Source organism: Dermacentor albipictus, chromosome 2, assembly GCF_038994185.2.
Source record: "Dermacentor albipictus isolate Rhodes 1998 colony chromosome 2, USDA_Dalb.pri_finalv2, whole genome shotgun sequence".
Lineage (NCBI taxonomy): Eukaryota > Metazoa > Arthropoda > Arachnida > Ixodida > Ixodidae > Dermacentor > Dermacentor albipictus.
In genome coordinates, this window is record NC_091822.1 from 133,326,548 (window position 1) to 133,343,104 (window position 16,557).

The 16,557-nt window shown below is 44.5% G+C and overlaps 1 protein-coding gene across 1 annotated transcript in view; it reads left to right on the forward strand.

Moving 5' to 3' along the window:
* LOC139055548 (uncharacterized) overlaps window positions 1-15,947 on the forward strand; it is an 81,542-nt gene extending 65,595 nt beyond the window's left edge. Inside the window, exon 3 of the mRNA XM_070533057.1 lies at window positions 15,531-15,947. Within this exon, the coding sequence (XP_070389158.1) occupies window positions 15,531-15,667 (137 nt within the window). The 3' untranslated portion in view covers window positions 15,668-15,947. The remainder of the gene's footprint in view (window positions 1-15,530) is intronic.
* The last annotated feature ends 610 nt before the right edge of the window (window positions 15,948-16,557 follow it).

Genomic DNA, 16,557 nt, shown 5'->3' on the forward strand with positions numbered 1-16,557 from the left:
CGATATAAAGAGAAACGTATAAATAGGCGTTTTCTTTTTGAAGGTGATGTAGTCGGCAAGCACACATATTCCACATAAATTGCTCAATAAGGCGAAATGTTCGACGCTATAGCTATGGTTACAAATGAACTAGTCAAATTCAATTTCGCACATCAGAAATAATAGATTGCTTAAAAACGGATTGAGTGTTTCCTCTCTTATTACCATGATGACTGCACAAATGATGCACGCCGAACAAGTAAGGCAATGTTGTAGTTATGTTACATTAGCATAATTTTTATATGAATATGCTGAGAATGTTGATTTTGCTCACGCGAAGAAAACGTACCTGCGCATACAAGTTCGTTCGAAAACAATAACTTCCCCTTTATGGTGTTGCTGTAAGACTTGCTTCCTTCCTTTTTTTTAAAAAAATAATTGTTTCTGTCTGTTTGCCTTTCGTGGAATGAATCCTTCATTGATCGTTGACGGGAGCCTTATCAGAACAGGCTCAACCGCGCTTCCTCGACAATTCCATCAAATTTGATGCCCAGTTTGATTGCCACTTTTACAAGAAATTTCAGTTTGTGAATTAGCGTCTGAAACCATTTGACAATAAGTTTTTCTTGCACTCTTTCTCATCACTTTTATTTACATTCTAGGTCCAGCTAGGCCTACGTTATTGAAAAAGAACTTCTCGCAATGAAACTGTTCGCCAGAACAGGTCCGAGCCAACCATGATTATTGGACGTATTAGTGAAGACAGTAGCTGACTCTCAAACAGCTTTTAAGAACGAGAAGGGGTTGGGAATTCAGTCTCCAATTCGCAGTCATGATGTCTGCGTTTTGTTCCTCCTTTGGGTGACGTTGATCTGTTATTACTCTTCACTTCGGTGTGACTAGCAGCAGCCCACGCGAGTTTCCATCCTGTTGTGTGTTCTCCCATTCCTATTTTTCCAAAGTGCGCTCGCATAAGATAATTTACCAGCAAACACGCCTCCGGAAAGCAAACGTTTTGGTTGTTTTTGACAGCTCGCAAATAAATACAACATATCATTTCTGACTGTTACCTGCCCTGGTTGACAAAAACTCATCATAAAAAGCCTGCAAGAACTTCACTGCTGTATATATTGAATAACAAAACAAACAAAAGCACTGAAGTGGATAATGGTGCTTTGTCATCAAGGGCTGCGCCGGTAAAAGCGCAAACGCGTCGGCAGTGACTCTCACCCCAAATTCATATTTTCTCGCATTTTGCGGGCACATGTAAGAAGAAAAAAAAATGTTTTCTTCACAATCATGCCATGTTAAAGGAACGTCGGTGCGGGGAAAAAAAAGCACAATAGGGTCGTTGTACCTCGCCTGTACGTCGCACAACTCGTCCATTTCTCAGCGGGGCACCTTGTAATATTTGCTTTGTACTCCTTTTTGGCGTGTGCATACAAAACGCATCTGAAGGCATTCTGGCGAGTCGTGAATCATAACTCCGAAAAAAAAAAGGATATATGAGTTCAGAAAGACGGAGTTAGACTCCAGAGAAAGCTTCGGGCGTGGGAGTGCGGGGGGTTGACCCTATAGAAATAAATCATACCGGGCACTTTTCTGAGGTGGTCCAGTAGCAACGACTTTATATTCACAATGGCGAAGGCACAGAGGCCCAGGTTAGATTGGACGCACCGAAGTCGTCGTGGACAACACAACGCGAACGTGCGGACGGACAGACCTCAACCCGTTTCTTCTACTTTGCTTTTTTTCCGTTGCGTGCGCCAAATATAACGTACCGTGAACTCGCTCGGAAAATGTTTGCCGTGAGTCGAGCGGAAGAAGTAAACGGCATTCGTTGTCGGGGCTAAACGAAGTTACTACAGCAAAAAGAAAAAAAAGAAAAGAAAACGAAATGCAGACATATGCGCACATCTAACCCTACAGCACGGGCCGCTAGACCGCCACGGAAGAATGCTTATTGGCAGTACCGAAGAGCAAAGCGCTGGTCCAGGCGACCAGACTTCTCGTATTTCCATTCAAGGCTCCTTTCTCCGCTAGGGGGAGCCTCTTCAAGCGTAAAAACTCTCGCTTGTTCCCGAACAGGGTTGTTCGGGCCCCGGCACTGGCTATATACCGTGCTGGCGACTGCCACCCCTTTCTTTATTCCCTTTACTGACCTGTCGCGTCGCAGACTGCCCTCGCGGATTGACCGTGTGTGTGTTATTTATTCTTGTCAGGGATCGCTCCCTTTTCTTATTCTCGGCGAGACTTCGACCGCCGGCCTCTCTAAGGTTTTCGGACACGAACTCTTTCTCGGTCGGTGCATTGACGAACGCCCCCCTTCCCGATCGACCCTTTCAGGCAGCTCCGCAGAAGCTTCGCGCAAAACGCCTCTAAAAGAGTTCTGAAAAGAGTGAAAGGCCCTTTTCTGTTTCTCCCTCCTTAAAAAGCTGCCATGCGCGCTTTAAGCGTTTTCTGTAGCTTGGCCGCGTCGTCTGCTACGTGTGGGAGCAGAGGACGCCGAAGGCGCATGCCGTAAACGCCCTGTCATTGTCGTTCTCTGCGAAGAAAGGGTGCACGCGCTGCCGACGTGGCCTCCCTCTGCCGTCGCAACGTGCAACTACGGCACACGTCTACACAAAACGTGCGCCACCAGTTGTCGCCCCCTTCGCTTTGGTCTCCGTTGCGGCCTCGTCGTGGAAACCAACAAGCTCCGCGCGGCTGACCGAACAGCATTGTGGCTACGAGGGTCCTTGCGTCACTTGCGAAATGACTGCGTTTAGAAATCTTTATAGGGTTTGGTAAAAGGGTGTGCGCAGGCGCACTTCGCCGGGGGCCGCCGTGATGCGGGAAACGCACGTTTGCGGTGAGGTTTCTTTCCACAGTGGACTGTTGTGCGGTTCGCGAGGATGCCAGTTTGAAGACGTAATTTCGCCAAGTGGCCCGGGCTTTCAGTGGTAGCAAAGTTATTGCCGAACATTAGAGAATTGGTCACGTCTTTGGCTACCCGAAAGGGGTTCACGGAGCGTCAAAAGAGGCCCTCGAAAGGATGTTGTAAAACTTTATTAAGCGCGTAAAACGTGCATTGTGGGGAAAGCTGAAACGTGCCGATGCTTCAGAAATGCGCACTTGCAAGCTTTTGAGATTTGAGAGAGGACTTTCAAGTGGTGCGCGTTTTTCCTTCCAAGCTGTCAAGATTTTGCCGCTGGGCACCTTGGGATGTTCTGTGATTCTGAAAACAACTGCAGTATACTGCTGCTTCCAGCGCTCTCTTCGAAGTGAGCGCTAGGTGCTTGCTGAAATAATATGTCGCAGTTCCATTTGACTTGTCGTGTTCCTCTGCTGGGTTTTTTTTTTGGTAGCAGCAAACAAGTTCCCTTACTATTATTACCTGCTGGTGCCAGTATGATTCACCCGCATCCCTCCTACAGTCCACCGCTCTACCAACTGAGCTATGGACGGAAGCGACTGCCAGTATGATTGATCAGAATCCATTCACTGTGACACGATATAGATCGCAAGCAGGTGTTCTGAATATCTGAAGTCTGAAAGAAGAGATTCGTTAAAGGTACAGAACATCGTCATGCTATCTTGGCACTCAGCAGTTTTGCAGTCAGTTGCCACGATGGTCAGTGAGGTGGTATACAGGTGGGCTATCCCCATTTTAAATTGCCACACATAGAGTGATTCCACGAGTTTGAGCTCTTATATCTTGGAGGAAGCATTACTACCTTAATGTGCAAGCAGCCTATACCCTAATTACCACGTAAGGCATGGTGTTGCGCCGCTCCGTAGTGGGTGGAATTGTTATTTAAATGCATTCAGTGTCCAACTCGTGCACCTCAATGCAAGTTTGCGTGTTTAACTGCGCCGTGAGTTTTATAGCAGTGACCATTGACATAAAATTAGATGCCTTAAAAGACGAATCTTTATGCAGTGCAATACGTTATCTTGTGCATATTAGCTGCACATTAGCTGTCGGACTCGAGACCCTTCGCTATGCAATGAACCAGAAGAAAGTAAGCTTAGAGGCTGTTTTTTTAATTAGTCATATCGGAAGAAGCCAACAAACAATGACAGAAAACAATGACACGATAGGCGAAATTACTTGTAGTTCTTCATTAAATTGAAGAAGTGATAGATATGCGGAAATTACAGTGGATGAAAAAGCAACTAGCCGCAGATGGGATACAAACACAGGTCTTCGCATTACACGTGCGATGCTCTTACCAATTGAGCTGCCCACTCCCAGGGCTAGTTCTGTAAGATAAACATAAATACCCCGGAAAGTGGATAGGAAAACGGCGCAGCATTTATTACTTCAATAGTGTAATAATTTGAAATGCTTCGTTCCGCTTTTATTTTTTCACATTCCACCTTACATTACATTGGTCCATGTAATAACAACAATTGCTGTTGCTGTTATTAAAGCTTTATGTAGAAATGCCTGATACGTATTGCCAGTGAAGAATATAAATTTAAGTTTCCTTAAAGTACAATAATTGTATTTATTGCGCTTAAGTGTCCTAATCATGTCTGTGCATTTATCGACGCTTTCTTGAACTCGCCTGCGCGTTTACAAAACGCGATTAGAACAGAAAAGTGATAATGTATAATGATTTCTTGTTTGTTTGTTGTTTATTTGCGTAACGTTTCTTATGCAAATAAAACATAAATGTTTGATTCCCCCCCCCCCCCCCCCCTCGAGATTACGTATATCCCTCGCACAAGCTCATGAGGCGGGTATCATGTAAATATTCCTTTCCCTCGATTATATGCTCTTCCTGTCATCAAGCGCTCGCAGTTGGCCGAACTCTGTGATGACGCGGGCGAAGCGCTGGCTGGAGCAAGCTCTGAGGAAGCGTGACAAGCAATGACAGTTTAATTAGATTGTTACATTATACCAACCCGTGTTAATTAGGTGTACGTGCACATGTAAAAAAAATTACGAGCCATTTCACTCTGCGAAGGAGGTTGACCAGGGAAACTGTTTAGCACACGACGCGTAGGTGAAATCATTTTGGACAAAGGTACGAACTCATTCATTGTTTTGATCGGTGATCATTATTTCACTCGCAACTGCAATCACATTCTTTGATAATGTCAAATCGATGCACGTACACTACTGGGTGGTGGTCCGTTGGGCCGGTTCGGTGTGGCATCGCAAGGGACATGTCTGCATGACGGAAAGCCTAAACCACTCCCTTTTCGGTACCGACACATCCGCATTGAAATCACCGACAATGACAACAGGGGTAGTGTCATCGCAGCTAATTCCCGCAAAGTGAGTAGCAATGAACCTTACGGGAGTATGAGACATTGCCTTTTTTTTGCTTGCTGATGGGGTATGAGCCATTGCTGGCGGGGGCTATAAGCCATTGACGATGACAGCTTTCGACATGCTGTTGTTCTGTATGTTGTATACGTGATTACAAAGAATTTAAGCACTGCTCGCTTCACTTTGCTGAGCGCTTGTGGCGTCTGCCTTACGGGGCTATGAGCCAGTGCATTTTTTGCCTGCTTACGGGAGTATGAATGCTTACGGGGCTATGGGCCACTAATGATGATAGTTTTTGTGCACGTCAAGCAAACATGCGGGGAACATTAGCCATCTACAGCTTCGCTGTAAAATTACTCCCTTGTATTCACTTGCATGCAATCCCAAACACATTAACGCAGAATTTAAAAATACAACGGAGGAATCGGAGCTATCACTTCTATATTTGCCAAGGCCATCGGGCTGCGAACTGACGTGCTCTTTGAGCCGACCAAGAGAAATTGTAAATAGAGTTCAATGCCAAGGTCGACCAAGCATTTCTCCTCTTGCTTCTTCTTTGCTTCAAATGGTGTGAGGGGAAGGGAGAACTCGTGCGCTCTCGTTATTTGTTATGCTGAGGATATGCACCATTTAGCCTGGCTGTACCTTCTCCAAGGAACGTCCATCTTTCTTTCACTGAGGATTTCTCCGTTTCGATTTAAAAGAAAAATGACATCTGGACGCACCTTTGGTGAAAGCGAAAGCGGGTGAAAAATGGATCTAAGCCTCTTGAGCTTTCAGCTGAAGTGCTTGAGCTTTAAACTGTTCCATCTGCCGACGAGAGACGCGGCCGAATGGAAATGGGCCTCCGTTGCAGTCCGTACCCGCTGACCCAGACTGGCAGAGCCCTTGACAGGCGATGAGTGGCGCTCACCGCACCTCGCACACTGTGCATACATGCACTCTAAAAGTGGAGATCTCAAAAGACGTGCGACGCGTGAACTTCACCGCCGTTCTTGATTTTCTTTTCTTATTTTTTTTTCAAATATGGTTCTTATAGTTCTAGCGTGACTGTCTGTCTTTTTTCTTCATTGGGCTTAGGTGTTCGAGCACGTGCGCTGTTATTCCACATTAGGCAAGCCTTTTGCAACCTTGCCCCTCCCGCGAACGTCGCTTGCTCATAGGTTTGCTGTACGAGGGAGGAAGTATCGAGATGCATGGAATAAAAAGGTTTGGGCAGAACACATCTCACGAAGATTGTCTAAGTTAATGCGAGAGCAAATTGACACACGCACACACACTGTTGAACATACAAACACATGCGCGCATATATATATATATATATATATATATATATATATATATATATATATATATATATATATATATATATATATATATATATATATATATATATATATATATATATATATATATATATATAACATAGCAACTGGGTCAAGTAAGTCGTGTATTACACCCTAACCACGCTGCTAAATTTAGTGCACAGGTTTATACAGCTTTAACGCCAGCGTAGGCGATGAGCTTGAATACTAAAGTCAGCGGTGTCGGGAATTTGAACACGTGGAGAAAAAATGGAAATATCCCAGAGCAGCTATCTTCATGGAAATATAATTAATCAATTACTTCAATTATTAACCGAAGTTAATTCAGCATTGCTCCACGGGATTAACAGCATCGATGTCATTGAAGATATTGCTCATCAGTAATTGCCTATATCTATACGGATGGTTAGGTCTCGATCATCTACAAGTTTTTCAGGTTCCGTTGTCATTCCGGCTACCAAAACTACAATGCAATTCAAACGGTCACACATTTCAACATCAACGGAGGCAGAGCCTGTTGCTCTGCGTGCTGCCGTCAGATACCTCCTGCAAGAGAGACAACAGAAATTGGTCAACTTTTGCGACTCTAAAGCACCACTTCAGAGTCTGCATTTTGCTCTATATCACGGGACTCATGAGCAGCTGACATGTGAATTAAGAGAAGACCCCCATAAAACTATCGCTAAAGGGCTTGGAATTATATTACAGTGGCTACCTGGACATGCCGGCATTGCTGGTAATGACCTCGCCGACGACGCCACCCAGTCTGCCCATCTGGAAGCCCGACCACTTCCAATCCCCTTATGCAGAACCGCCGTTGCAAGACAGCTTCTTGTCGTGGCTAAAGCTATAACACACAAATACTGGTCTTCTACTAACCTCCCGAAGTATCATCTTCATAGACTTGATAAATCCTTAAAGCTACATGTGCCATTAAAGAGTTTCCTGCTCTTTAATGACACATGTCATTCTTTAATGACAGAAGAATCCATCAGAAGATGGAAGAGGCCGTCTGAAGCCGCGAAGATCTCTTTTCTAGAGCCCAATAAATGTTTTCCGATCCGATCCCGCTCTGAGGTATTAGTGCGGGAAACTCTATTATATTAGATTTTCTTTTTTTTTAAATAAAGAAAAGCGATCACAGGAAGGTCGTTAAGATAAAAAAAGAGGGGGGAAGAGGGTGGGCAGCGCCGGCCCTGCCCTGAAACGCTTAATAAGGCATTACAGACAAAACAGCGTGACCTGGGTGGTGTCCAAATGGAGAAACCAATGACCCGCATTCCACCATTTTGCGCGCGCCGTTCCTTCGCATATTGCCTCTCAATCACCTGAATGCCTCCAATGCTGAATGATTGTGCATGCAGGAGGAACTAATTGCAGCTGCACAATTCCCCAAACGCAGTACAAGAAAAAGGATAGCCATCGTTTTCAGACGTGCGCACTTGTTACATTTTTTCGGACTTTTCGGAAAGAACGCCCATCCAGTTGTGCTCTAAACCTTTTGGTTTTGGGGTCATGCCCATAGCACCAGCTTTCGTCGCCCATAATGATCGTAAATAGAAGGTATGAGTCACTTTCTATGTGATTTTCAGATCCCGGCACAAAATAAAAACGATTCTTTCTTTTTGTCCTCTGTGAGCAGTCGGGGAATAAACGTTCGTGGCAATGCGTCGCAAGCACAAGTTCACACTCAAAATCCGCTCACGAGAACTCCACCTCACACTAGCAGCTTCTGAAATCAGGTAAATTGTGTACCGATGACTCTCGCAGGTTTTTTTATTTAACCTTTCCGACAATCTTGTGGATGAAGGTCGGCCAAAGTGGGTATGAATTTTAAATCTAATTTCTCCTGTTGGAAAGTCCAAAAAAATTAAAAAAGCCCGTGTACAGCGGAGTGTCGGAGTGCGCTCTCACTAAACTTGGGTTGAAGCATGGAGAGTGTCTCTGTGGGCATTTTTCAAGGAGGAATCTGCATTTCAAGGATATTCGCTTTCCGTTACGAACGGACATCACGGTATTGCAAGCGTAGCGAGACAACAGTTATGAGATCTGTCACCACAAGCACGTAAGACATTAAATGGCGGTATGGGCTTGGCTACCGCCCTGTGACATGTACACCTTTACCCAGCTACTGGTAGAACACGAGGATACAATTACGAAGAGCACCTAAAGCGAGTCTAGTTCTGTGGGAAAATTTACGTCGTACACAGATAAAGTTAGCTTTTCGATGTGGTGCGGGGTGCCGGATGTCTTGCTTCTCATACGCGCTATCAGAGTTCTGGTTCTATGTAGTGTGTTTGTACATAGTAGTAGTTTATGTCACAGCCTCAACGCGAACTTTTGACGCTTTCGTACTCCCTCAAAACTGCAGTCAGCAGGAGAGTAAAAGTTACTCCCATAAGACAGTGAAATATGTATGAATTCTTTTTTTTTTCGGTGTAAGTGCCAGATAAGCAGCAAACTGAAATTTGCAGTGAAACTGCGAAAAACTGAGGAACGTGAAACATACAACAGAAATCATAAGACGCACAAACTGTCCTACATTTTTTTTACAGAAAACGTTCTCGCTGTACAGTTCGCGAGTGGGTGGTCTTCAGTTATTCGCAAATGGTTTCGCAATAGCCGAGGTTGCCATGTCTGCATGATCACGCAGCAGTCAGCGACTTTAAGCGCTTAAACGCACTGACAGGAAAGTTAAGCGACTGTTGTGCTGCAGTATGTGCCGGTCCACAGTGGCCTAGCCAGCAACGTCACGGTTGACTGTTCGGTCGCCACTGTACACAGTGAGTCATCCAAGCTAACCTTCATGCCATTTTCAAGATATTTTGTCGCTTGTGGAGTATCCTTTAGTTTGGCGGAGAGTGGCAATAAAGGCCACATAAGTGGATCCGAAGTACCTTCTTCACATTCGCTTGAATGTCACTTGCCCGAGACACAGTTTATTTAAAGTTGACTTGTCCAGCACGACATTGTGTGCTACCTGCGGCGTTGGCTAGGACATAAACCCCTTAAGGAATGAGACGAGGTTTTGAAAAATACGTTTTGGAGAAAAGTAAGAATGCATATTATTAGTTGACATTAAGAACACATTCTTCTAGGAAAATCAGTCTTGCATAACGTGTAGAATGTTTTGTAATTTTTCAGTTAAAAATTGATAGAAAATTGTGGGCCTGACGCCAGCATTTGTAACTTTAATTTAGTTCACCCTAACGTAACGATTTCTGGCAATTCCAAGGTAGAGGAGTTCATCTGCGCAATGAACCAAAACTAACGAGATCGGAAGAATCCAGGGAAAGTGACGACAAAAAAATACACACTCTTCGAATGGGTATATCTTGCTTTAAATCAAGCCATATCGAAAGTTTTTACACAATTTTATTTTTGGCGGTGCATTGCACGGCTGGTTTTATGTTAGAAATAAGTGTAAACAAGTTTCATTCAAAACTCATTATTGATGATGAATGTGGTGTTTTGTGGCAAAAGGTCCAAATGTGGCCAAGGAGCGTCAGGCCGGTGTTAATGAGTTCGCAGTGGAGCTATGAATGTCGAAGGGTAGTTGTTACGTGGCTGTAAAGGGGCCTAAAATACAGTCGCTGTAAAGTGCATAAAACCTACATGAGATAAAATTATGCCGATCGTTAATGAGCTGTACAATGGACACGAAAGATACATTGTGAAATAATGATGATATAGAGAAATATTTCATAGATAAACATTTGCAATAAGTACTACTGCCTTAACGGAGCCCTTGAGATTCAAGCGCCTGGAGGAATGCGTTATACAAAACTACCATCACAGCGGGATCCTCTGGAAAGAGGATGTACTATGAATTATTGGGGCTAAAAATTTGCAAATCGACGTCGTTCAAGCAACCTAGAACTGCTTTGGTGTCAAAGAACGGTTCTGCACCAAGAAACATTGCAGGATATACAAGAAGAAAATGTTTCTTTCGCTCAGCTTCGGCTTCCCGACACTCCAGGAGGACGTAGAGAACGGTCAGCCTCTCACTGCATCTACCACATGTTGAAGGCTCACTTACAGTCACTAAAAATTTTTGGGTGCCATAGGTGTGTCCTATCCTGAGTCGACAAAATAGGACGTCAGACCGTCGTGTTTTTGTTTACGGGGGCCAGAAACCTAACTGTGGCTTAATCAAGTGAAACATATTCTTTGTTTTCATGTCCCACAGGCATTGCCAGTGGCTTCGCAGTTTCTTTCATAAGAAAGGCTTCAGATCTGTGACAGGGACAGCAGTCGTAGCAAACGCTAATACATTTCTCGGCAAAGTTTGGTAATTTATATATCGAAACTGGTGTCATCTTGAACATTCGTTCCAAGTGGATCCGCCTTGCGAACTCCCCGGCTAGAATTTGTAAATTGTAATATGGGCCACAATGTAATTAGTTAAACCCTTAATTGATGGACTGTTATTAATTAGCCGATATTGCATCGCAATTTTTTGTGCAAGTATTGACCACCGCTTTGAGTAGACCAGCTCATGAACTAGCATTGTAATGTCTGTCACGGGCAACTTTTAAAGATTTTTGAAAGTGTTCGCTGAAACACCCTGTATATCCATTTGATCCCTTGAGGAAAAGAACCTACTAACAATCTGTTTCAAAAAAAAGGGCTAGCCCTAATCACTCATTCTTTACCGAATAGAAGTTACACCAGCTAAATTTTAAATTATGGGGTTTCACGTGCCAAGACCACTTTCTGATTATCACTGCACTGACGTTAACATGTTCTAAAAGCAAGAATATTAAATCATGCAGGATTCTATCAAAAGCCTTTTAAAGATAAATTTATATTATGGCGACTCGGTCTTCCTCTTCATCACAGCATTCCAGTATGAGCCTTGCAATATGTATATTCAAAAGGATTGACCTGCGTTGATACCGCATGTCTGATGGGGGTCCACAAGTTCTTTTATAAAAGTCTGAACTCGTCACACTGGTACTTTAGCGTAAACATTATAGTCAGTATTCTTCAAGCTTATTGGTCTATAGGCTTCAAGCCTCCCACGGTCTTTCAGTTTAGGAATTAAAATAACGTGGGATGTCCCAAAAGAAGGAGGCGCTTCCTTGTTCTTGTACGTCTCCCTTATCACGTGGTGTAATGCTACAGCTATTACAGTTTTAAAGCTCTTGTAGAAAGCCCCTCCAAGACTATCAGGACCAGGCGACTTGCCGGGACTAAGTTCATCAATCGCATCCTGAACGTCCGGTAGGCGTACTGGTCTGTCGAGCGCTTCACAGACCTCGTTTGATATTGTTGGCATTAATGGCAAGTCCGCTCTAAAACGTCCAGTATCATATGTATTTGTTTTTATCAAACTTTCAAAATAAGAGTCGAATGCGTGCTCTATTGTTCCAACATCATTAGTGACTTCCCCTTGATACCTTATTTTTGTTATTTCTTTGGAAACCGCGTGTTTCTTCTCGTCGCTTATTGCTTTTTCTTCATCCATGACTTCAAACTCAGACTTAACTTCTTCGATTTCTTTCGAAATTAATTGTTCTTTAAAATAATGACAGCTAGGTTTTAAATTCACATTATCATTCCTAATGCTTCGAAGCACGTCGGTATACCAAGAAGTTTTACACAACTTCGGGTTTGAATTGTATATAAAAAAAATTTGGGTTGATCCCTCTTTCATAGGAATGATCCGAATACTCTAAATGAGTAACATAAATGTTATTCGTGGTTCATAACTGGTTTGTGTGACGATCTCAACTTTTACGCAATATGTATAATTCTGTTCTGTACTAGCAGTGTATTTCACGTGTTGTGTGTTTTGGCTGTTCAAAATATCTGACTTTAGCTGGGCGTACGAGTACTGAACTCGTGCACAAAACTTAGCGATTCACGTACTGTTGGACTGCATATTTTTTATTCATCCAGTGTTCCACTGAGAGTCATCTTTTGTGTCACTATTCTGCCTTTTTACGCAAAACTGTTTCCTTTTCCAAGTGACAAGGAGTAGCCGGTGCCACCATAAAGGCGCCAACCTCTCCTAATATTCATTTCAATAAAAAAAAAATATCGGTAGAACACGAAAGTCAAAGGTGTCTTCACAGAAGCTGTTGCATGTTTGCTTGGTGAAGTCACGGTCTGCTGCAGCGAAAGGCGCACTATTTGCGGGTCGGAGACCGTGTCGCAGGTTTGTTTGGCGTGTCGAGTCTTGTTGGCGAGCGGCGTCCAGCTGCCGAGTCGCTTCAGTGACGGTACGAGCATTTTCATCCGACTTCGTAGTGTCTTTGGAAGCTATGATCCGTGTCATACATCAGGTGCAACGCTGTGGAGGCTAGAGATATTTTTGCAGTGGCTCCGTTCGCGCTTAGAAATAGTACGGTGTCTCCTGACCGCTTTTTGTGAAAATGTTCTCTATATAAGGTCAGTTACGAATGAAAATAAGAATTTACCTTTAGAAGCAGACAAACCATGCGCGTATTTGGCTGCTAACACGTTGTTTTACTCAATTTGCTTTTCCTAGTATTTTTTATTTTCATCCCGTCGCGGCCGTCTCACATGCATGCTCATGCGAGCAAATGGCGCTGGCACCCAGCGAAGCATACGCGGAACGCGTGGAGTGATAAAATTCGGAGACCGCACTACTTGCGTAGCTTCCACAGTGTTGCGCCTGATGTATGAAACGGAGTATAGTTCGGGTGCGACGCACCCAACTTCAGGAGTGCGAGTGGCAGAGTTCGAATCGAGAACGCGTCATGCTTCACGCTGGCGTTCTGCTTTACGCGTGCGTGTCTAGGATCAAAGCGAGATTCGCCCGTCGACGCTGTTGCATTTCTGCACCGCTTAGCGCAGCACTTTTCTTAGTTGGTGCCATCTCAAGCGAACATGTAAGCGGCGTGTATGCGCTGCTGGTGCATGTTGATACTGCACTCCGTTGGCAACGAGGCGCCACAGGCTAAACCGACGCAAAAGAGAAATCATGCGCGCAAAGTATAGAGACAGATACGTAAAGAGCGGACACTCCCGTAAGCCCTGCGGCCGACTTACTCACTGCTGTCAGCTTGCCGGCAGGCGAGACCGCTAATTTGGCTTCCGAGAATTTTGATGCGTGGTTTAGCTGTCTTTTGGTTTCGATTTCCACAAGAACGCTTTCGATTCTGGTTAACCTTTGGCTGCAAAAATGTTGAATACGTCACCTCTAGTGGAGCGCTAGAGCTTTAATATTTCATTTTTAAGCCTACCGAACAAATGGACGTAATAAACTCGCGGATAGCAAACATTTTAGTGGAAGAGCCGCCAAGTTTCTCCAAGAACCAGTAACGCTGTATCAGCTCATGCAGATTGGAAAAATAATGCGGTCACGGCTCCATTTATTGCAATTCTTTTACCGTTTCTGAGCCGCTTTTCTCAATTGCACACAATAGGAAGCAGTGGTTTATTTTTCTTGTTTACATAGGGAAATAGGCCCGCATCAGTCCCAGACTGATCCCTCAGGACCTCAATAAAGTTCTTCATACCATACCATAGGGAAATAGAAAAATTCTGGATCACACACTTGATAAATACACAAACAAGAAGAACAATATTTTAGCAATGACTAACAACGCAAATAAAAAATGACACTTGCAAACCAGGCCAGGTGCATGCAGCATGCAGTGCGCTAAAAATCCTTGACAAAATGACCCCAAATGCCCATTACACTACTCGAGCTGCGTCAAATGAAATGTTTGTGTGATGGTACGGGTAAGCCACATACAACACGTTCTGTGCTTTAAACCGAAGGTTCTTGCGAGTGACTTTTTGAAAATTACGCGTTGGAAGGAATGCAAATGTTCTTCCGAAAAGGATGTGTGCAAAACCAACGGGTGGCTGTGCGGTAAATGGGCGCCATATCTCAGCTTCTATGCTACACGTTCGAAATACGCTCACCCAGCATACCAAGCGGCTTGCTAACAATTTTCTTAACGCAAGAAACAGCAAAATCATCTCTGCAGAGAAAAGAAACACCTTACCACACGAGTGAGACGGCGCGTGGAAAAGCGCAGTGAGGTGGGCGTAACCAGCGGCACATCACCGGCACAGCATCAATGTCTATGAAAGCGAGATGCGTGGACGTAACTCCGTAGACGTATCAAAGGTAGATAGCTATCTCAAAGGTAGCCATCTACCTTCGAGGTAAACTGGAAGCGCAAATCGCTACGCTGCCTGGCGGGTGATCCGACCCTTACTTGCTCGGCCGCGAAACGGCTTGAGTGTCCGCTATTTACTAATATGTTTCTCTATGGGCGAAGTGCCAACACCAGGCTACTTACCGCGTTGGAGCCTCCACTGCACCGTGATTACCGAGGCGCTCCCTGTCGGTGCTCGTTAGTATCACGATCTAGTACTTCTCTTGCACCACTCTTATCTCCATCTAACAAGCTGGTTGCAGCATTGCTGAAAGTACAAGGCGTATACAGGTAACATCGTTGCACGGCGGTATGTAGTTCCGGGCGTAACTGGCTGATTATTGAGTATACACTAGTTTTACTTTTCATCGCTACATGATACGGTACAGCGGTACGTGACATGTTAGGACGTTTGCGCATGCACGTCGTTACCCAGAGTTACTGTGGCAGTTATCGCCGGTAGCCGTAATACCGTAATCGCTACTCTAACCGTGACCAACTATAGCAACATGGCAGCACCCATACAGCGGCGACTACCCGCTTCGATCCGAATTCGCACTTGTTACTGGCTCTCCGCCTTGTCAAGGAGAAACAAGCGGCAAAATACATCATCGCTTGCTCATCTCAAGCTGATGACAAATAATTAGGTATGTTATGTCGTAATTATTGAGATCGGCTGTTTGTTTTTCACGCTGCGAGTACTGCAGACACGGCACGGAGCCGTCAAATTGGTTTGATTTCTAGTGATTTCACACATCGGCAGCGGTGGCGGTGGCACGTTGCTGCACAAGAGTGCTCAAACAACTGTTTTGAATTTTGCAGTTCCTTCGCTGTTGTCCGTCTGCAAGAATTTCCGTATCAAGCGCGATCTGCATTCTGCTGGCTTCGTTGACGCACCGTGTGTGGCTGCCTACGTGCTGTCATCACGTGAAGATACGCCCCCTTCCTTCTGGCTATAAAGCTGCGCAAGTCGTCGAGAGCCTTCACACATCGGCAGCGGTGGCGGTGGCACGTTGCTGCACAAGAGTGCTCAAACAACTGTTTTGAATTTTGCAGGTTAGTTGTCTTTTCTTACTGTTGTTAAGCTGCCAGTGCATGCTGCCGCCACTGCTGCCACTGCTGCCCATGGTCTAGTGTCTTGCTTGCAATGTCATCTGAAAATTTTGATCCTTGTTCTGCATGCTACGAAGACATTATAGATGGTGAAGAATTTATGACTTGTGCAGATTGCTGTCAAAGGTTTCATATAGGGAAGTGTGCAGGGGTTGGGGAGCGGAGTTTTAAAGCAAAAAAATGCCGAATTAAGAAAAGTCTTGAAATGCTTGACATGTCGGTCTTCGGCGTATCGCAGCCAGGATAGCAGCAGTGATGCATCTTCTGCTGTTCTATGCAAACGGCTTGCTGAGATTAGTCAGTCATTGGCAAATCTCACGGCCAAAGTGGATGATCTGACATCTTTGAAGGAAACCGTTTCAAGCATTGAAAAGTCTGTACAACATATGTCTGACACGTATGACAAATTGCTCGAAGTGTCTATAATAGGCATGACAAGGAAATCGAGCTCCTGCGTAAGAGAGTTGACGACATTGAGGCAAACCAGAACGGTCAGCAATTTCAAAAACTGCGTCAGGAATTGAACGACCTGAGCCAGTACAGTAGGCGGCAAAACATGGAAATACATGGAATGCCTGTGACAGATGGTGAAGATTTACTGAGCAAAGTAAACAGCCTTGCTGTAAAGCTTGACTTGCCCACACTTGTAGCAAATGACATTGAAGGGCTACACCGCCTTCCATCTCAACCAGACAAGGTGCCTGTGGTTTTGATCCGTTTTGCCAACCGATCCACA